Source organism: Amblyraja radiata, chromosome 22 (assembly GCF_010909765.2).
Source record: "Amblyraja radiata isolate CabotCenter1 chromosome 22, sAmbRad1.1.pri, whole genome shotgun sequence".
Lineage (NCBI taxonomy): Eukaryota > Metazoa > Chordata > Chondrichthyes > Rajiformes > Rajidae > Amblyraja > Amblyraja radiata.
Window position 1 is genome coordinate 18310025 of NC_045977.1, and position 22320 is coordinate 18332344.

Sequence of the window (22320 nt, forward strand, 5' to 3'; positions counted from 1 at the left end):
CATCAAAATACCAGAAGCAGAGTCCACCTGTATTTTGCGAAGTACCCGACTGATGAGGCAGAAGGGGGGAAAGGCATAGAAAAAGAACTTTCCCCAATCCAGCGTGAAGGCATCTACCGCTGCTGCCTCTGGGTCTGGTTCCCAAGCGACATACATAGGTAACTGGTGATTTAGTCTTGATGCAAATAAAACGATATCTGGCGTTCCATATTGCTTGATAACTTTAGCAAATACTTTAGGGTTTAACATCCATTCGATGTTGTCATTGAATTTGCGTGACCTGGTGTCTGCCACTGTGTTTAGCTTACCTGGTAGATAGGTAGCTGAAAGCCAAATATGTCTTTCGACACACCATTGCCAAATCATATTGACCAATTTGTCGCATGATAAAGATTTTATGCCGCCCATATGGTTAATATAAGCCACCACCGTAGTATTATCAATTTGTAACCGAACATGCAAGTGCTGCATATTGGATGCATATGCTTTTAAACCATAAAAGGCGCCCAACATTTCTAAATAGTTAATGCCCAGTGTAGATAGTAATGATGACTCTGGATTAGTCCATCTACCACCTGTGCTGGATATGGAGTTAGTTGCTCCCCAGCCTTGAGCACTGGCATCTGTCTGAAGAACTAAAGTAGGGTTAGTGATGATAATAGGACTAAAACTATGCCAAACATTTTGTGTCCACCACTGTAGCTCTGATATTGCTTCCGTGGGTAATATCATGACACGATCATAGTGACCTCTATGTCGTTTTAGTGCCTGTACCTTTGCTCTTTGTAAATTTTGATAGTGCAAAGGTCCAAATTGTGTAGCCGGAAATGCTGCTACCATTTTACCAATCACTGTTGCTACTTGTCAAATAGTTGGTCTTTTGTTGACCATTAAATTATTGCATGATTGTGCTAATCCAATCATTTTCTCCCTTGGCAGGGTAACAGTCATATGGACTGAGTTAATTGTGAAACCCAGGTAGTCCATGATAATGGATGGATTTAACTTAGATTTATCTGGATGTAGGACGAACCCCAGAGTTTCAAGGAGCTGTTTTGTAGCTGAGACTGCTGCCACAGCCAGTTCCATTGTTTTCCCCACTATGAGGATATCATCCAAATATGCCATGACAATATGTTTTTGTTTCCTTTGTATTGCCATGGCTGGCTTCAATATTTTTGTGAATAATCTTGGGGTTGAAGTGAGGCCATTAGGCAATGCTTTGTACTGCCACAGCTGTCCCATCCAGATACATTTTAGGTATCTGCTATGATCCTTGTGTATGGGTATTAGATAGTAAGCATCTTTGAGATCAATGCTTGCCATGTACAGGTGCACAACCTTTTATCCGAAAGCCTTGGGACCAGACACATTTCGGATATCGGACATTTTCGGGTTTCGGAATGGAAGATTTTTAGCGTAGATTAGGTAGGTAGCGCTGGCGGCTTGGAAAGTCTGGAGCGGCTGCCTCCTCCCCGGAGACCGCGGAATCATTGTAAATCATTGCTTAAATGTTAGTCAGTTAGTTTGGAGGGATTTTATGTGTGGGGGTGAAGGGGGGAACTTTAATTCTTAGTCCCCTGCCTGGTCAGAGAGGCGGGGAGCGGGCAATGCCTTTCCGGGTCGCCGTGCAGTACTGTGCCGCGGCACCCACATCACAGAGCTGGGGCTGCGGGTGTCCGGCCGCGCTGGATTTGGATTTGTAGCGCCGCGCAGCCAGGGGTAGAGTTCGCCGTGGTCGGAGCTACAACCGGCGCCGCCCGTGGCTGGACCACCGCAGCCCGGGATGCTGTGGGCCGCCGACTCCCAACATCGTGGAGACTGCAGTGGGCCGGCCACGGGCGGCGCCGGTTGTAGCTCCGACCACGGCGAACTCTACCCCTGGCTGCGCGGTGCTACAAATCTAAATCCAGCGCAGCCGGCCACAGCCCCAGCTCCACGATGTTGGGAGCCACGGCACAGCGGTCCGGAGCTTACTGCACGGCGACCCGGTAAGGCATTGCCCGCTCCCCGCTTCTCCGACCAGGTAGGGGACTAAGAATTAAAGTTCCCCCCAAAAGCCCACCAAACTAACTGACTAACATTTAAGCAATGATTTACAATGATTCCTACCCTCCCGCGCAATATACACTCACCCAATATATTCTCACCTTCTCTTTTATGAATGGGGATTTAGTTCCCCTTTGTTGGAGGACCGACCGGAGGTTCCGCTGTCACCTCTGCGGGCCGCCCTCGGTGAACGTTTTCAAGGACCTTTCTTCAAGGACCGAAAAAATGTCCGCTATTCGGAGGTTTTCGTTATTTGGATCTTCGGATAATAGGTTGTGCACCTGTAGTATCCTTTGGAAATCAGTTGTCTAGCAGTAACAAATGTTTCCATTTTGAAATGTATATACTTAACAAACTTGTTTAGTCATGTTAAGTCAATGATGATGCGACATCCACCATCTTTTTTGGTTTTGGTGAATATATTGGATACAAATTCCAAGGGTTCATGTTTGGTCTTTTCTATGACCCCCTTTGTGATAAGTCTCACCAGTTCAGCTTGTCCCTCCCGCTGCTCTTTGATGGAGGGGGAAAATACCCTTTGGGGCCAATGTTGAACTGGCGGCGTTTTTTCTGATATAAACTGAATTTTATATCCACTAATGCTGTTGAGTATATACTTGTCACTCGTGACCATACCCCATGCTTCTTTAAACAAGTGTGATCTCCCCCCTGTTAGTAAAGCACCCTTATTCTCTATATGCTGGTAGGAACCAGACCCACCTACCTCCATGGTTATTGGCGATTCTGTTTCTTCATTTTCCTGAAGGTTCTGTTCTGACGTGCTGGCGATGTTGGGGGGAGGCGCATTTTCCAGGGGGTCCGCTGCGGGCCCTGATCTAAAAAAGATCTTTGGGGATAATGTGCGGACCCCAAGCGTTCACCAGTCCCATATTGCGGACGTCGACTGGTGGATGCCGTGGGGTGCTGCCGCTTGGGTATCGGAGGTCTTGGTTTGCTCGTCCCGGGGCCTGCCCTCATTAGGCCGAAGGTTTTTGATGCTTCCTCCATCTCCTTCAGTTTTTTATTGAGATCTTTCCCAAATAGCAGCGCGTCCGTCTCCGCAGCTGGGGCTTTACACAAGCCAGCAAATTTGGGATTGAGGGCAGGTTTTATGATTTCCCTCCGGAGATTGTTGATCTCAAATTGTGTGGTACACATTAATGCCAGCACATCCTGCTGGCAGGTATCCATCTCCGTGGTCTCCACGGAACGAGCAAAGGCTGTGATGGCTGACGTCAGGAGCCTTAGGATCCGCTGTAGCTTGAGTTCTTGGGTCCGGATGTGTGACCCACATGCCCCCAGATTTGGCTGTTGACACTTTTTACTTTGAGGGCCTCACAGTTTTCTGGTGCTGTGTGTTGTTTCAGCACCTCAGCGAGCACCTTTTCCAGTAATGGTTTATTGGATAGATGGTTGATGCTGGCCGCCATTCTTGGTTCCAGCGGTGCTCCAGCCCGTGGGGTTGCTACAAAGCGGTCCACCACACCCAACAGCTCTTCCTGTTCCTGCACCCCTGGAATACTCCCGAATTCGTCCGCCTGCCCCTGTTCCAGACCAGCCCAGCCCTGGTCACCAATGCTAGCCTCCAGTAATGAGGGAGCAGAGGGCAGTGCACAAGACACTGTGGAGGAGGTACCTGTCCTTCCTCCCCGGGAGTGCTCTTGCTGCGTGTCCCGGTGGAACATCTGCTCCAGGAGCTGCTGAATGCAGCTCAGGCGGCTGTCTCTCCTCCGCTTTGGTGGAGACATGTCCCCCTCCGACGAATCGGAGATGACCCACCGGTTGGACTTCCTGGCCGCTTTCCCAGTCCGCCGTGCAGGCTTTGGCGAGACTGGGCTCGGCTCGGTCTCGGGGATAGCGAAACGCTCTGAGAGCGACGCTGCCGCCGGTTGCTGCCCCGCTGGAATGGAACGCTCCTCTGGTGGAGTTGAAGCGGGGGCAGTTCGCTTTGAGAGTTTTCTGTGTTGTGTCGACATTCTGAAAGGCAAACACAACTCCAACTCTCCTCCGTTATTCAACACGCACCGTATACTTACCTGACGGTCCGTTTTAAAGTGCAGCTGGAGAGCCTGACTCCAGCTGCCGCCGCTGTTGCACTGCTGGCGTAATGCCGCGCCTGCGCACTGAGCGGGTTCTTCACGTAGTCACTCACGTGACTCCGAAGTAAAATCTAAATCATTAAGGCAAAAGTGATTTTTTTTTCAATCGCACGGAATGTCCTTTCCTGAAGATGCGACATACACCAGTGCAATTATTCTCTGATTTTTACTGTAAATCCTCCAAATCCTGAGTGACTTCCCATCACAGCTGCTGTGTGACGTTCAGGAGACCAAGGGGAGCCAAGAAGATGCCGTCAGGAAGAATTTAGTTGACGCACTGCAGAGGTCTCTGGCCAACGTGAAGGGTTTGTCACACAGCCCGACGTGGATGCAATGGCTTCTGTACATGAAACTGCAGAGAGTAGTGGATTTAGCCCAGTCCAGCACACAGACCAGATCCCCCAGCATTGACTCCATCTACACTTCACATTGTGGGCAGCACGGTGGCGCAGCAGTAGAGTTGTTGTCCTACAGCGTCAGTGACCCGGGTTCGATCCTGACTACAGGTGCTGTCTGTCCGGAGTTTGTACGTTCTCAATGTGACCTGCGTGGGTTTTCCCAGGGATCTCTGGTTTCTTCCCATACTCTAAAGACGTACAGGTTTATGGGCTAATTGGCCTTGGTAAAATTGTAAATTGTCCCTGGTGTGTAGGATAGTGTTCGTTGGCTTGTCGCACGTTGCGATCACCCAGATCTCCAGCTCAGTGATGTTGAAGGGCTTTTTGCTGCACGCTATAATGCTACCCCATTGCTGGAGTAACTCAACGGGTCAGGCAGCATCTCTGGAGGACATGGATAGCTATGTTTCCAGTTGAGACCCTTCAGATTAATTGTAGTAAGGGTGTGGAATCTGGAAGAGAGGTGGGGGCAGAACATAGAAACATAGAAAATAGGTGCAGGAGGAAGCCATTCGGCTCTTCGAGCCAGCACCGCCATTCATTGTGATCATGGCTGATCGTCCCCAATCAATAACCCGTGCCTGCCTTCTCCCCATATCCCTTGATTCCACTACCCCCTAGAGCTCTATCTAACTGTCTCTTAAATCCATCCAGTGATTTGTCCTCCACTGCCCTCTGTGGCAGGGAATTCCACAAATTCACAACTCTCTGGGTGAAAAAGTTTTTTCTCACCTCAGTCTTAAATGGCTTCACCTTTATTCTAAGATGGTAAGTGACAGGTGGAAGATAGACACAAAGTACTGGAGTAACTCGGCGGGTCAGCCAGCATCTCTGGAGAATAGATGACATCGAGACCCTTTATCAGATCGACCCGAAACGTCACCTATTTCGCTTCTCCAGAGGTGCTGCCTGAACCGCTGAGTTACTCCAGCATTTTGTGCCTATCTTCAATGTAAACAAGCATCTGCAGTTCTAGTTTACTGCAGTGCAGAAAACCTACACAGTCACAGGGAGAGTGTACAAAGTCCATACCGACGGGATTTAACCTGGGTTTCTGGCGCAGGTAAGGCAGCAACTACTAGTGTGTCACTGTGCCGCCCATAACAATCTTGTAAATCAATCAATATTTCTGGCTGCACTAACAATTTTCTGCACTTTTGCACCTTTTCCTACATTCTACCATTTGTACTTTTATTTGCCTTGATTGCATTAATGTGTTGTATTATCTGGTTTGTTTGGATCGCATGCAAATAAAAGCTTTTCACTGTATCCTGGTACACATGACAACAGTAATAAACCTAAATCCAGACCTTTGGAGCTTAAAGTCAAACTTAACTAGAAGACTGTACAACTGAGGAACATTACACAAAAAATATATCCTTTCATATTACTGCAGTTAATCCTTTAATGCATGTAAAAATCAAATGTCAATAGCAAAATAGTACTGATTAACTCCTGTTGCAGTCAACATACTACAAAATATTTCATAATGTGGGCATCACTGATAATATTAAATGTACTATGGTCTGTATATGAATAATTCTGACTAATGCAGAGTTGTGCTTCATCTGTATAAGGGCAGATTTTAATGTACTATAATCCTGTGACTTTAGATGTTTTCCCACTGTTCATGACTTTTGCATTTTAAAATTGATTTATCTCAGTTGTGCTAACTTTGCATGGCCCAAATGTACACATTTGACAAGCAACCAAGCAACCCCAGTAGACTTTAGACTTCACACTTTAGAGGTACAGCGCGGAAACAGGCCCTTCGTCCCGCCGAGTCTGCCCCCGACCAGCCCGTACACTATTCTACACACTATGGACAATTTTACAATTTTTACGGAAACCAATTAACCTACAAACCTGTACATCTTTGGAGTGTGGGTGGAAACCGGAGCACCCGGAGAAACCCACTTGGTCACAGGGAGAATGTACAAACCCCGTAGTCAGGATCGAACCTGGGTCTCTTGCGCTGTGAGAGAGCATCTCTACCTCTGTACCACTGTGCCGCCTTACTTAGTGCCAATAAAAATACTTTGACTTCCTTTGGTTCCTTTTCCTTTCCCATGTTAATTTTCTCTTATCTCTCTCCAGCCCAAACCCATCAAGCTCTTGCTGTGCTGGTCAGACCCATGCCAATATGCACACTGACGGAGTTGGTAGAGTTGCTCCCTCACAGCAACAGAGACCCGGGTTCGATCCTAACATCTGTGCTGTCTGTGCGGAGTTTGCACGTTCCCCCTGTAACCAAGTGGGTTTCCACCGGGTGCTCCAGTTTTCTCCCACATTCCAAAGACGTGCAGCTTTTTTAAGTTACTTGGCCTCTGTAAAATTTTGTCTAGTGTGTAGCGAGTGGACAAGAAAATGGGATAACATAGAATTGGTTTGAACAGGTAATCAATGGTCGGCATGGACTCTATGGGTCCGACGGCCTGTTTCCATGCCGTGTCCCTAAATTAAAAAACAACAAGAAACATCACACCCAATTAGAGTTTAGCGATACACTGTGGAAACAGGCCCTTTGGCCCACTGAGTCCACACTGACCATTGATCACCAGTACACCAGTTCTATGTTATCTCACTTTCGGATCCCTAGGGGCAATTTACACACACTAGGGGCAATTTACAGAAGCCAATTAACCAATGAACCTGCACGTCTTTGGATTGTGGGAGGAAACCAAAGCACCCGGAGAAAACCCAGGTGGTCACATGGAGAACGTGCAAACTCCACACACATAGCACCCGTAGACAGGTGTCTGTGGCGATGTAAGGCAATCCTGCTGCGCCACTGTCATGACTGGTCTATATGCCTCACATAAACATGCACCACCAACTCTAGTGTAGATTTGATTCCATTGCTACTTGACACAATGATTGTGGTAACCAAAATGTCTCTGTTATCTAATAGTAAAAATAACTGTCCTGGATAACTGTCACCTACTCCAAATCTTCCCCCTGTTGTTAATGGTTTACTTCTGTAGCCCAAAATGGTTTCTCGAACTATTCACATTTCAGACATTGACATTGAATTTCTTTCAGCTTCTTCTTTCTCCACTGGAACTTCAATGAAACTCATTTTGCTGACTTTGGTTAGGTCGCATTTAGTGTATTGTGGCAGTTCTGGTCGCCACATTATAGGGAGAATGTGAAGGCGTTGAAGTGGTTTCCCTGGATGCTGTTTGGATTGGAGGATATTCGCTATAATGAGACGTTGGACAAGGATAATTTTCTCTGGAACATTGGAGGCGGAGGGGAGATGTGATGGAAGTATATAGAATTATGCGAACCTCTGATAGAGTAGACAGTCAAAAAATTTTTCCTTGGGTGGAAATATCAAAGTCTAGAGTGTATAACTTTTAAGGTAAGAAGGGGAGGTGAGGTTTCGGGTCGGGACGTCTGAAGACGGGTCTCAACCCGAAACGTCACCCACCCATGTTCTCCAGGGATGCAGCCTGACCCACTGAGATCCCCCAGCACTATGTGGCCAGTTCCTGTGCTGTATTGCTCTATCATCTATGTTTTATGCTGTAATTCCTTGGAGGCTCCCTTTACACCCGTTGACGTTTTACCTCCTGATGTTATATCAGCGGGTTGGGGAGCAGCGATCAGGCACCAAGCTAAGCACATCTCCTTTCTCTTCTCCTCTGTTAGTCCGAGATGCTGCTGCAACATCAGTCAAACCCATGCATCGTCGATATCGCTGGCAAGACACCCTTGGACCTTGCCTGTGAATTTGGCAGAGTTGGGGTAAGTTTTGAACAATAAGTTGTTAAATACTATTACCTTGCGCTGCCTCCAGCTGGAATTAACAACAGCACTCTCATATGACTAAGTAACAATGTTGCGGGTATGGATTAAGTCTGAAGGCACTAAGTGGAAAAGCACTGAACTCAAAGACCAATATCTTCAACCATACATCATTGTCCTAATGGCGAGCTCTGTACCGATTGCAAAAGGTGACGACAGTAATGTACTCTGAATCTTTGGGACTGTTGCCCAGACATGAGGCTGCAATCCCTCACCACTGGGGCAGGAGATACATGGGGACCTCCAGAGACCAGAGACTCAATACCCTTTTGACAAGCTCGTTTCATAATGTAGTCCAAAAATCCAAGATACAAGTCTGCTTTGCCTGATCAGAAGCTGATTAGGTTGGGGTCAAGCTGGGTTAGATCATGCCATGCGATCCTGAGCCAATTCTGTGCTTTTAGCTTAGCTTCGAGATACAACATGGAAACAGGCCCTTCGACCCACAAAGTCCATGCTGACCATCAATCAATTGCTCACACTTGTTCGATGTTAGCCCACCTTCACATCCACTCCCTACACACTAGGGGCAAGTTTACAGAGGCCAATTAACCTAGCAATCCGCACGCCTTTGGAGTGTGGGATGAAGCTGGAGCACCCGGAGGAAACGTGCAAACTCCACACACACAGCAGCTGAGGTCAGGATCAAACCCAGGTCTCTTGCACTGTGAGGCAGCAGTTCTACCTGTTGTGTTACTGCACTGCCCGATCCAAGTCAGCATGATTAGCCCAATTTTCTTGTATGTCTTTCCTTAATTCCTCTGGGTGCTATTTTTTTTCGTTTTTTTTTGGTTTCCTGGTCCTCCAAAATATTCCAAATGGAATTTAAACTGGAGGCTTTGGTTTCCTCCCACATCCCTGAGACGAGCAGGCTCTCCTTGGGGGTTAATTGGCCCTGTGTAAGTTGCCTCTAGTGTTTAGGGAGTGAACGAGAAAGTGGAATGAGTGTAAACGGGTGATGGATGGTCTGCGTGGACTCGATGGGCCGAAGGGCCGGATTCCATGCTGCAGATCTAAACTATTTCACTTGGGTAGCTTACAACCCAGCGGTATGAACATTGAATTCTCTAATTTAAAGTAATTTCATCCCCTCCTCTCCCCACTCCCTCCTTGCGGCCTTCCTCCTCCAGAGTCATTTTACCTGTTCTACTGCTCTCCACATTGTTTCTCTAGAGATCACACCGTCCCTAGCCATCAATGGACCTACCAGGCAACCGCCTGCCTGAGGTCATTTGTGGCCGGCCCTGATTGCTCCTGGTCTTTCCTCGCCTCCAGCTCTTCACCTTCCCCCAAGCACTTTCAGTCTGAAGAAGGGTCCAGACCCAAAACGTCACCTATCCTTTTCCTCCAGAGATGCTGCCTGACCCGCTGAGTTACTCCAGCACTTTGTGTCTATTTAAGCTCAACTAAATCCAGCTTCAGTTCCCCACCACCCACCCACCTTACAATCAGTCTAAGGAAGGGTCCCGTCCCGAAACGGCGCCTATCCATGTTCTCCCGAGATGCTGCCTGATCCGTTGAGTTATTCCAGCACTATGTGTCTTCTAAACTAATGGTATTCTATGTAGGTGGTGCAGTTACTTCTCAGCAGTAACATGTGTGCAGCTCTGTTGGAAGCAAAGCCTGGAGACATCACCGATCCCAATGGTACCAGCCCGCTGCATTTAGCTGCCAAGAATGGACATATCGACATTATAAGGTTGGCTTCCTATCCCTTGCTTGATTACGCTAACATATGTTTTGTAGTGTTTTTCTAAATCATAGTTATGGATTCATAGAACTACACATTGAAACAGGCCATTCAGCCCACCTTGTGTATGTTTTCCCAAACCTAAAAGCATTTAAGTTAGTTTAGTTTAGTTTCATTTCATTTATTGATACAGCATGGAAACAGGCCTTTGTGTACATGTTTCCAAAAACCTCAAAGCATTTTAGTGTTTAGTTTAGTCTAATTTAATTTAGATTAGAGATTCAGCGTGGAAACAGGCACTTCACTAGGGAGGAAACCTAATCTGGGAGGAAAGCAAAGCACCCGGAGAAAACCCACGTGGTCACAGGGAGAACGTGCAAACTCCGCACAGACTGCACCCATATTCAGGATCGAACCCGTATCTCTGGCACTGTAAGGCAACAACTCTATCTCTGTGTCACTGTGCCGCCTTTAGTGTAGTGTAGTTTAGTTTAGTTTAATTTAGATTAGTTTAGTTTAGTTTATTATTGTCACGTGTACCGAGTTGTAGTAAAAAGCTTTTTTGTTGCTTGCTATCCAGTCAATGAAAATACTATACAGGATTACAATCAAGCCATCCACAGTGTACAGTTACAGGATAAAGGGTATATTATTTAGTGCAACATAGAGTCCGCTAAAGTCCAATTAAATATTGTTCAGGGGTCTCCAATGTGGTAGTTGGGAGGCCAGGGAACTCTCTTCCTAGTGTTAGGATGGTTCAGTTACCTGATATCTGGGAAGAAATTGTCCCTGAATCTGGAGGTGTGCGTTTTCACACATCTGTACCTCTTGCCCGATGGGAGAGGGGAGTAGAGGCAGTGACCGGGATGAGACTGATCCTTGGTTATGCTGGTGGCCTTTCAGTGGCAGCATGAAGTATAGTTAGAGTCCATTGTAGGGAGGTTGGTTTGTGTGATGGTCTGGACTGTGCCCACGATACTCTTCAATTTCATGCGGTCTTGGATGGATTTGTTCCCTGCCAAACCGTGCAGTGATGCCTCCCGATAAAAGGCTAAAGGGCAACGACGCATTTATTTAATCTGTAATGCTCTGATAAAGGGTAATAGTCAATGGTTTATTTATTTAATATTGTACAATATTTTACCAAATGATTTGTGCACCCAAGTTCTTTATGGACTTACACGAGTGGCTGAATGTGTGTTCCTTTACGAGGTGTTTATATTAGAAAACTCGTTAGTGTTTTGGGTCGTACAACTCTACAAGGAGAGATTGTGAACCAGAAACACCAAGGGAGTAGGTCAATAGCTCGTTATTCCACTTATTGGTAAGGAAGGCATATGGTATGGTATGCTTGCTTTCAATGGTCAGGGCATTGTGTATAAGAGTCAGGAAGACATGGTACAGCTTAACAGGACTTTGGTTAGGCCGCATGTTGATAATTGTGTCCAGTTATGGTCGCCCCTTTAAGGAAGGATGTGGGGGCTTTGGAAAGAGTGTAGAGGTGGTGTATCAGGATGATGCCGGACTCCTTCTGCCTCTCTCTCTCCTCCTTTAAACTACTGGGGCGGCACGGTGGCGCAGCGGTAGAGTTGCTGCCTTACTGTGCCAGAGACACGGGTTCAATCCTGACTATGAGTGCTGTCTGTATACAGTTTGTATGTTCTCCGTGTGACCACGTGGGTTTCCTCCGGGTGCTCTGGTTTCCTCCCACACTCCAAAGATGTGTAGGTTTGTAGGTTAATTGGCTCCTGCAAATTGTCCCTAGTGTGTAGGATAGTGCTGTAAGGGGTGATCGCTGGCTGGCGTGGACTCGGTTGGGCTGTATCTCCGTGCTGTATCTCTAAAGCTTACAAGCTCAATCTTTGACTGAGTTTTTTTAAATATCAACATTGGCCCAGGGTCAATCGTTTGGCTGCTAATGCTCCTGCAAACTACCTTGAAATGTTTTGCTCTGTGATAAAAACAATACACACGTAGCTAAATGGTTCTCATTGTTATTGCTTCAATTTGGAGGCAGTTTCAGAGGTTTTTTGTAACTTGAAGGCTGACATGGAGTGATTTGCAAATTTAGCAGCGAGTCAATTTCTAAGTTAGATGGAGAACTGGCTGGTCGATTGAAGACAAGTTTTATTTAGTGGACGGAAAATTTTAAATGACCAAAACAAGGCTGTTGAAACTGTTTACTAATCCCAATGGCAAGTTTTTGGAAAACTCAAACATCTTCAAATGTAAAAGAGACACAAGAAACTGCAGATGCAGGAATTTGGTTGTTTCAGTTTAGTTTATTGTCACGTGTACCGAGGTACAATGAAAAGCTTTTTGTTGCATGCTATCCAGTCTGAAAAAAGACGATACATGATTCCAATCATACCGTACACAGTGTACAGGTGCAGAATAAAGGGTGTAACATTTAGTGCAAGATAAAACCCAGTAAAGTCTGATTAATGAGCATTTAGGTAGCTCACATTTATTGGCATGGACATTGAAGGGCCTGTCCCACTTGGGCATCATTTGCACGTCACGCAGGTGGCGCGCGAAGATTTAGTGAATCCCAAAATCCTGGGGCACCGTGCGCGACCACGCGTCACTGCCTATGCCACCAGGCCTCACCACGCGCGTAATGCACACCATGCGCATGGGAGCCTACAACCCCCTCCCCCCCTTACCTGCTGAGTTACTCCAGCTCTCTGTGGGGTCTTTTGTAAAGCAGTATCTGCAGTTCCTGATGTCTACATTGATTTTATTTCTGTGGTTTAATTTGTAATCAGAGAAACGTTCTTCATTATTGACTAGTGTGTAGTGTATGGGGTGATCGCTAGCTGGCGTGGACTCAGTGGGCCAGAGGGCCTGTTTCCATACTGTATCTCTGGAGCTTAAAAGCTCAATAACCATATAACCATATAACAATTACAGCACGGAAACAGGCCATCTCGACCCTTCTAGTCCGTGCCGAACACATAATCTCCCCTAGTCCCATATACCTGCGCTCAGACCATAACCCTCCATTCCTTTCCCATCCATATAACTATCCAATTTATTTTTAAATGATAAAAACGAACCTGCCTCCACCACCTTCACTGGAAGCTCATTCCACACAGCTACCACTCTCTGAGTAAAGAAGTTCCCCCTCATGTTACCCCTAAACTTCAGTCCCTTAATTCTCAAGTCATGTCCCCTTGTTTGAATCTTCCCTACTCTCAGTGGGAAAAGCTTTTCCACGTCAACTCTGTCTATCCCTCTCATCATTTTAAAAACCTCTATCAAGTCCCCCCTTAACCTTCTGCGCTCCAAAGAATAAAGCCCTAACTTGTTCAACCTTTCTCTGTAACTTAGTTGCTGAAACCCAGGCAACATTCTAGTAAATCTCCTCTGTACTCTCTCTATTTTGTTGACATCCTTCCTATAATTAGGCGACCAAAATTGTACACCATACTCCAGAATTGGCCTCACCAATGCCTTGTACAATTTTAACATTACATCCCAACTTCTATACTCAATGCTCTGATTTATAAAGGCCAGCACGCCAAAAGCTTTCTTTACCACCCTATCTACATGAGATTCCACTTTCAGGGAACTGTGCACAGTTATTCCCAGATCCCTCTGTTCACCTACATTCTTCAATTCCCTACCATTTACCATGTACGTCCTATTTTGATTTGTCCTGCCAAGATGTAGCACCTCACACTTATCAGCATTAAACTCCATCTGCCATCTTTCAGCCCACTCTTCCAACTGGCATAAATCTCTCTGTAGACTTTGAAACTCTACTTCATTACCCGCAACCCCACCTATCTTAGTATCATCTGCATACTTACTAATCCAATTTACCACACCATCGTCCAGATCATTGATGTACATGACAAACAACAGTGGACCCAACACAGATCCCTGTGGCACCCCGCTCGTCACTGGCCTCCAACCTGACAAACAACCATCCACCATTACTCTCTGGCATCTCCCATTCAGGCACTGTTCAATCCATCTTGCTACTCCACCATTAATACCCAACCATTGAACCTTCTTAACCAACCTTCCATGAGGAACCTTGTCAAAGGCCTTACTGAAGTCCATATACACAACATCCACTGCTTTACCCTCATCAATTTCCCGAGTTACATCTTCAAAAAATTCAAGAAGATTAGTTAAACATGACCTTCCAGGCACAAATCCATGTTGACTGTTCCTAATCAGACCCTGTTTATCCAGATGCTTATATATATTATCTCTAAGTATTCTTTCCATTAATTTGCCCACCACTGACGTCAAACTAACAGGTCTATAATTGCTAGGTTTACTCTTAGACCCCTTTTTAAACAATGGAACAACATGCGCAGTACGCCAATCCTCCGGCACTATTCCCGTTTCTAATGACATTTGAAATATTTCTGCCATAGCTCCTGCTATTTCTACACTAACTTCCCTCAATGTCCTAGGGAATATCCTGTCTGGACCTGGAGACTTATCCACTTTCATATTTCTCAAAAATGTCAGTACTTCCTCTTCTTTGATCCTCATAGTTTCCATAGCTACTCTACTTGTTTCCCTTACCTCACATAATTCAATATTCTTCTCCTTGGTGAATACCGAAGAAAAGAAACTGTTCAATATCTCCCCCATCTCTTTTGGCTCTGCAGATAGTTGGCCACTCTGACTCTCTAATGGACCAATTTTATCCCTCGTTATCCTTTTGCTATTAATATAGCGGTAGAAACCCTTCGGATTTACTTTTACCTTACTTGCCAAAGCAACCTCATATCTTCTTTTAGCTTTTCTAATTTCTTTCTTAAGATTCTTTTTACATTCTTTATACTCCTCAAGCACCTCATTTACTCCATGCTGCCTATAACTATTGTAGATCTCCCTCTTTTTCCGAACCAAGTGTCCAATTTCCCTTGAAAACCATGGCTCTTTACAATTTTTACGATTTCCTTTCAACCGAACAGGGACATAAAGATTCTGTACTCTTAAAATTTCACCTTTAAATGTACTCCATTTCTCTTCCACATCTTTCCCATAAAACAAACTGTCCCAATTTACTCCTTTTAAATCCTTTCGCATCTCCTCAAAGTTAGCCTTTCTCCAATCAAAAATCTCAACCCTAGGTCCAGTTTTGTCCCTCTCCATAATTATATTGAAACTAATGGTATTGTGATCACTGGACCCGAACTGTTCCCCAACGCATACCTCTGCCACCTGACCCATCTCATTTCCTAACAGGAGGTCCAGTACCGCCCCTTCTCTAGTAGGTACTTCTATGTATTGTTGCAAAAAACTATCCTGCACACATTTTACAAACTCCAACCCATCCAGCCCATTTTCAGAATGTGTTTCCCAGTCTATGTGTGGAAAATTGAAATCTCCCACAATCACTACCTTGTGCTTACTACTAATATCTGCAATCTCCTTACATATTTGCTCTTCCAATTCTCGCTCCCCATTTGGCGGTCTATAATACACCCCTATAAATGTTGCTACCCCTTTCCCATTTCTCAGTTCCACCCAAATAGCCTCCCTAGAATAGCCCTCTAATCTATCCTGCCAAAGCACTGCTGTAATATCTTCCCTGATAAGCAATGCAACACCTCCACCTCTTGCCCCTCCAATTCTATCACACCTGAAGCAACGAAATCCTGGAATATTTAGTTTCCAATCACAGCCCTCCTGCAACCATGTTTCACTGATCGCCACAACATCATACTTCCAGGTGTCAATCCAGGCTCTGAGTTCATCCACTTTTCTTACAATGCTTCTAACATTAAAATATACACATTTAAGAAACCCACCCTCTCTTATTCTCTGATTATTTTCTTTTTCTTCTCTCTCCCCTACATTTTTGGTCAGAGTGCTACCATTCTCTGCCCCCTGCTTCACACACTGACTGCTAGCTTTCCCAATTTGAGTCCCTCCCCCCAACCATACTAGTTTAAAGTCTCCCCAGTAGCCTTTGCAAATCTCCCCGCCAGGATATTGGTCCCCCTTGAGTTCAAGTGCAACCCGTCCTTTCTGTACAGGTCGCACCTTCCCCAAAAGAGGTCCCAATGATCCAGAAACTTGAATCCATACCCACTGCACCAGTCCCTCATCCACGCATCCAGCTCAATCTTAGCTGATCTATCTTTCCTTCTCAACCACATTCTCCTGCCTTCTCCCGTAACCTTTGACACAAAGGATAAAGGACATTTATTGTCACATACACCAATTGGTGCAGTGAAATTTGAGTTACCATGCAGCACACAAATAAGATAAACAGAACACTTTAGAATTTAACATAAAACATAAAAAATATCCTCCCACAGTGGAATCAACGTTTCCCACTGTGAGGGAAGGCACCAAAGTTCAGTCCTGTTCCTCAGTACACCCATACTAATCAAGAAATGTTGCATGCAATCCAGTCAGTGAAAAAAACTATACATGATTACAATCGAGTCTTCCGCAGTGTACAGATGCAGGATAAAGGGAATAACATTTAGTGCAAGATTAAATCCAGTATTTTCTGAGTTTTGAAGTTTAGTTTATTGTCACGTGCACCAAGTTACAGTAAAGCTTTTGTTGGGTGCTAAACAGTCAGCAGAAAGACAATACGAGATTACAATCAAACGGTCCACAGTGTACAGATACATGATAACTTGAGTAATGTTTCGTGCAAGATAACATCCAGATAAGTCTGATCAAAGATAGGCCGAGGGACTCCGACAAGGTCGATGGTAGGTCAGGGGGGAGAGATTTCCACTGAGCCACAGCCAACAGAAGTACATCCAGAAGTTGCTGCTGTTTTATTTTATATTGTAACTAGTAATAGTTGATTACAGAGTAACCCCTCCAGGCTCGAAGAGGTAACAGCTGCTGAAAGTCTTTTTTTAATTTTATTTCTCTCTCAATGGGAGTATTGTCAGCATTGTCTGCTATTTAAGTATCCAGATGTTTTGAGTCAGCCTCAAGTCACCAATCCTTATTGTTTTATTTCCTTTCTTCTCATCGAAAACAAATCACTGTACAATGAATATCCTAGCTTAATGTTGGAAGAGTGCATTCTTGCCTCAGAGTCAAAAGGCGATGGGTTCAATTCTCACCTCGGAGTCCTGACAGAGTGATAGAGTCGTACAGCACAGAATCAGGCCCTTCGGTCCAACTGGTCCATGCCGACCAAGATGCCCCATCTAAGCTCGTCCAATTTGCCTGCATTTGGCCCATTTCCCTCCAAACTATTCCTATCTATGTGCCTGTCCAAGTGTTTTTTGGGATGGCACAGTGGCGCAGTGGTAGAGTTGCTGCTTTACAGTGCCGGAGACCCGGGTGCGACCCTGACCTCGGGTGCTTTCTGTACAGAGTTTGTACGTTCTCCCTGTGACCACGTGCTTTTCTCCAGGTGGTCCAGTTTCCTCCCTCACTCCAAAGACGTACAGGTTTGTATGTTAATTGGCTGCTGTAAATTGTAAATTATAAAGTGTGTAGGATAGTGCTAGTGTACGAGGTGATTGCTGGTCGGCGTGGACTCAGTGGGCCTAAGGTTTTTCAAAGTTTTCATGCTTTATCTCTAAACTAAACTAAACATTGCTTGATTTTAAATGTACAATATTCTCCATCCTTTCCCTTAATTGCGGATCTATTGGCCTGCCTCAGTAAGTGGGAGTACACTTTTCCTGAAAGAGCACTAAGTGCTTGCATTACTTATTCATGTTCAGGATGTGATCTTTGCCAGTAAAGGCCAGCATTTATGGACAAACCTCAATTGCCCTGGTAGTGGGAACAAACCGCGTTCTTTGGCTGTTGCAGTTTACTTTAGTTTAGTTTAGAGATACAGCACAGAAACAGGCCCTTAAGTCCACTGAGTCCACGCCGACCAGCGCTCATCCCGTACACCAGCACTATCCAACGCACTAGTGCCAATTTACAATTTACAATTTTTACTGAAGCCAAAGTAACCTACAATCCTATGCATCTTTGGAATGTGGGAGGGAACCGGAGCACCCAGGGAAAACTGACAGGGTCACTGGGAGGACGTACAAACTCTGTACAGACAGCACCCATTGTCAGGATCGAACCCGGATCTCTGGAACTATAAGGCAGCAACTCTATCATTGAGACACCCTGCCGCCTCTTAGCCTTAACTTATGACCTCCTCTTATATTTATGGTACTTGTCTGACTAATCCAGTTGAGATTTTAATTAAGCATTTTAGTAAATATGTATATATCTTTAAATTGATAGACTGGATGTTTTTATTTTTTAAATACACATAGTGCCAGAGTAACTCAGCAGATCGGTCGGTATCTCAGGAGAATATGGATAGGTGAACTTTCATGTCAGGACACTTCTCCTGACTGAAAATGGTGGGGAAGGGGAAGAGGGGATGATCTGTAGAATAAGTTCATAAGAGAAAAAGAGAATACTCCTTCTAAACCTATTTTACATCCCCCTTAGATATGTCCAGGTGTGCTCTAACAACAACCACCCAATCACAAAGTTGATTCCGGGTGGGACCTTTCATCAGTCTGAAGAAGGGTCCCGACCCGAAACGACACATAAGTTCTCCAGAGCCCGATCCGTTGAGTTACTCCAACACTTTGTGTTCTTTCATGAAATTTTGCCTTTTATTGCAAGGGATATTGAGAATAGTAGGGTAGTTTTAATGTAATTTTACATTGTCAGAGTAAGTCTGCAGTTTAAGAAACGCATATTAAGTTGATTTCCATACTTACAGAAGAATAAACTTGCATTGAGCCAGTTCTAGCGTGGTTGATTGGGATGAAAGAGTTTACACATGAAGAGAGGTCAGACCGTGTGGGGCGGCGCAGTGGCGCAGCAGTAGAGTTGCTGCCTTACAGCACCAGAGACCCGCGTTCAATCCTGACTACGGGTGCTTTCTGTACGGAGTTAGCACGTTCTCCTTGTAACTGTGCAGATTTTCTCCGGGCGCTCCAGTTTCCTCCCACATTCCAAAGATGTACAGGTTTATCGATTAATTTGGCTTCGGTAAAAAATTATAAACTGTCCTTAGTGTGTAGGATAATGCTGGTGTACGGGGATCGCTGGTCGGTGCAGACTCGGTGGGCCGAAGAACCTGTATCTCTAAACTAAAATACACTTAAGAATGGTCCCAGTCAAAACGTCACCTAATCATGTTCTCGAGAGCTGCTGCTTGACCCGCTGAGTTACTCTAGATCTTTGTGTCTTTCTTTATATACCGGCATCGACAGTCCCTTGTTTTTTTCAGGATGGTAATTTAGTTCCTCATTCTTCAAAAAATGTTAATTACTCCATTACAACAGTTTTATAAAATGTTACTTTCACAAAGAATGACAGACAGTGTATGTCGGTGCTGAAATATAGAGAGGATGTTCATATTAGACTGGCAATTCCTGGATCCATTAACCTAGCTTCCTGTGTTACAGATAACCCATTATAAAGTGTATCTCCACACATCACAGTGGAAAAAAACCAGGCATCAGCGTTTTGTAATGTGAAAACATTGGGGATATTTTCAGCACAGGGCCCTAATAGTTCACTCAAAGTTGAACTTGCCCAGTAAATATTTAGTGAACCTTCTGTCCCATAGCTCCATGGTTCAATTCTGACCTTGGGTGCTGCCTGTGTGGAGTTTGCACGTTCTCTGTTTGACTGGATTTGGATTTCCTAAGTTTCCCCCAAAATTCCAAGGACAAGCTTGTTTCAAGGTTAATTGCTCACTTACATTGTCCCCATGTATGGATGAGGTGGTGGAATGCAGGGATAGTTGATAGGAATGTTGGGACAATAAAATAGGATTAAAGAACAGCACAGCACAGGAACGGGCCCTTTGGCCCAAGATGCTTGTACTCAACATGATGCCAAGTTAAACTTATTTCATCTGCTTATACATGATCCATATCCCTCTATTCCCGGCACTTCCATGTGTCTCTCTAAAAGCTTCTTAAACGCCACAATCGTATCTGCCTCCTCCACCAGCCCTGGCAGCATGCTCCACGTTCACTCTCCGAGTGAAAAGCTTGCCCGCAAATCTCCATTAAACTTTCCCCCTCTCAGCTTAAAGCTGGGCCCTCAAGTCTTTGGCATCTTCACCTTGGGAGAAAGGATCTGACCGTCCACCCTATCTCTGCTTCTCATAATTATAGAAACTTCTATTAGGTCTCCCCTCTACCTTTGATGTTCCATATCCCTCTATTCCCTGCCTATCTAAATGCCTCTTAAACACCACGGTCGTATCTACCCACATCGCCACCACTGGCCCTCACCACTCTCCATGTTAAAAGCTTGCCCCGCACATCGCCTTCAAACTTGATGCCAAGTTAAACTGATCTCATTTGCTTGTTCGCGAACCATATCCCTCTGTCCCCTGCACTTCCATGTGCCCATCCAAAAGCCTCTTAAACACCACTGTCATAATCTACCTCCACCACTCTCTGAGTAAAAACACTTGCCACACACTTCACTTTCAACTTTCCTCCCCTCACCATATACCTATGCCCTCTAGTGTTGGACATTTCCACCTTGGGGGAGAAAAAAAATAAATTGATGAGATTAATTGGACTAATGAATTGGATTCATTAATCAGATTTATAATGGTTGGCATCAACTCAATGGGCTGAACGGCCTGCTTTGTACTGTATGACTCCATTTCCAACATGACCACGGTGCCTACTTTTCAAAGTATATTTATGGCTACAAAGTGCTCTTTCATTCATTGTCATGGGGAGTACAGTGGAAATGCGAGTCCTTTCTTTCTTTTCCTTTATTTCCAAGGACATATTTTTGAACAAAGAAATTTCAAAGGTGCCTCAGAAACTTCAAGCTACTCACAAGGAAAGGGTCAAATATAATTATTTAAAATGCCTTTTACATACGGCCTTGAATTGAATAACAGGGTGGAATAGTGGCGCAGCGGTAGAGCTGCTGCCTTACAGCGCCAGAGACCCGAGTTTGATCCTGACTACTGGTGCTGTCTGTAAGGAGTCTGTACGTTCTCCCTGTAACCACGTGCGATTTCTCCGGGTGCTCCGGTTTTCTCCCAAATTCCAAAGACGTGCAGGTTTGTAGGTTAATTGACTTCTGTAAATTGTCCCTAGTGTGTAGGATAGAACTAGTGTACTATTATTATAACTATAATATTATTTTTATTATTTATAATAATGTATTATTATTATTATTATTATTATTATTATTATTATTATTATTATTATTATATTATTTTTATTATTTATAATAATTTATAATTTATTATAATTTATAATAATATAATTATTATAATATATCATTAGTCAGCGCGGACACGGTGGGCTGAAGGGCCTGTTTCCACACTTTATCTCTGAAATAAACTAAACTAAAACAAAACAGAGATCTTCATTCATTGACTGCCACCATAGTTAATAATATCCAGTCATCATGCTATGTTTACGTATTCTGTTGTGTTGCTGCAAGTGAGAATTTCATTGTTGTTTCTGGGATATACGACAATAAAACACCTTTGACTCTTGACCTTACTCTTGGAGTAGAGCAACCGATGGCACACTCTTCAATTTGTTACATGAAATCTTTACCTACTGTATTCCTCCCCCCACTCACAGACAATGGAAGAGTTCCTCTCTCCACCACTCCCACCTTCCTCCCAAGCAAACATTGTCCGCAGATTGTGGGATATGTTGTACCTTTGTTAAATATATATTAAAGCACAGTCACTGTTACAGTGGCACACAATGGTGTGTTTCCATGGCGACTAGCTTCAGTATTCTGGTCAATGTCCAATTAAGATTCTTCTTTTTTCCTTTTGGGTCAAGGCAACTTCTGATAGAAATGTATTAATTATCTTCAACATGGTGTAAAATTCAGTCCACCGAACTCCCCCATGCAAGCTGTCGAGAGAGAGGAGGTTTTATATCCAGTCAACTTTATATCCCCACATCATCCAAAAGCTCTTTACAGCCACAGATGTCATAGTCATCTTACGGCACAGAAAGCAGGCCCTTCAGCCCACCATGTCCGTGCTGGCCATCGTGTTTATCTGCAGCGGTCCCATCAACTTGTGCGGCACAGTCGTGTGCGGACGTGGCATCGATGGACGAGAAGCCGAAGCAAAGAAGTGGAAGCCAAATAACTGAACGGAAACTAAGCCTAAAAGCCAACTAACCGAAAGGCCGTGTCGCATAGAAGCCAACTCACTGAAAGGCCGCTGTGCCGAAAAGCCAAATAACGAACATGACGGTCGCCGGGGGGCGGGGTGGGACGTCAGTGATTAGTCCAGATCCCCGCGTCCATCACATCACTGGCCGGGGGAGACGGG

The 22320-nt window shown here is 44.8% G+C and overlaps 1 protein-coding gene across 9 annotated transcripts in view; it reads left to right on the forward strand.

Annotated features, from left to right (window-relative positions):
- Positions 1–22320, forward strand: part of caskin1 (CASK interacting protein 1) — a 398894-nt gene that overhangs the window by 281135 nt on the left and 95439 nt on the right. For all 9 annotated transcript variants that reach the window (XM_033040506.1, XM_033040507.1, XM_033040509.1 and 6 more), the window contains exons 5-6: positions 8201–8296; positions 9925–10055. In XM_033040506.1, the coding sequence (XP_032896397.1) occupies positions 8201–8296; positions 9925–10055 (227 nt within the window). The remainder of the gene's footprint in view (positions 1–8200; positions 8297–9924; positions 10056–22320) is intronic.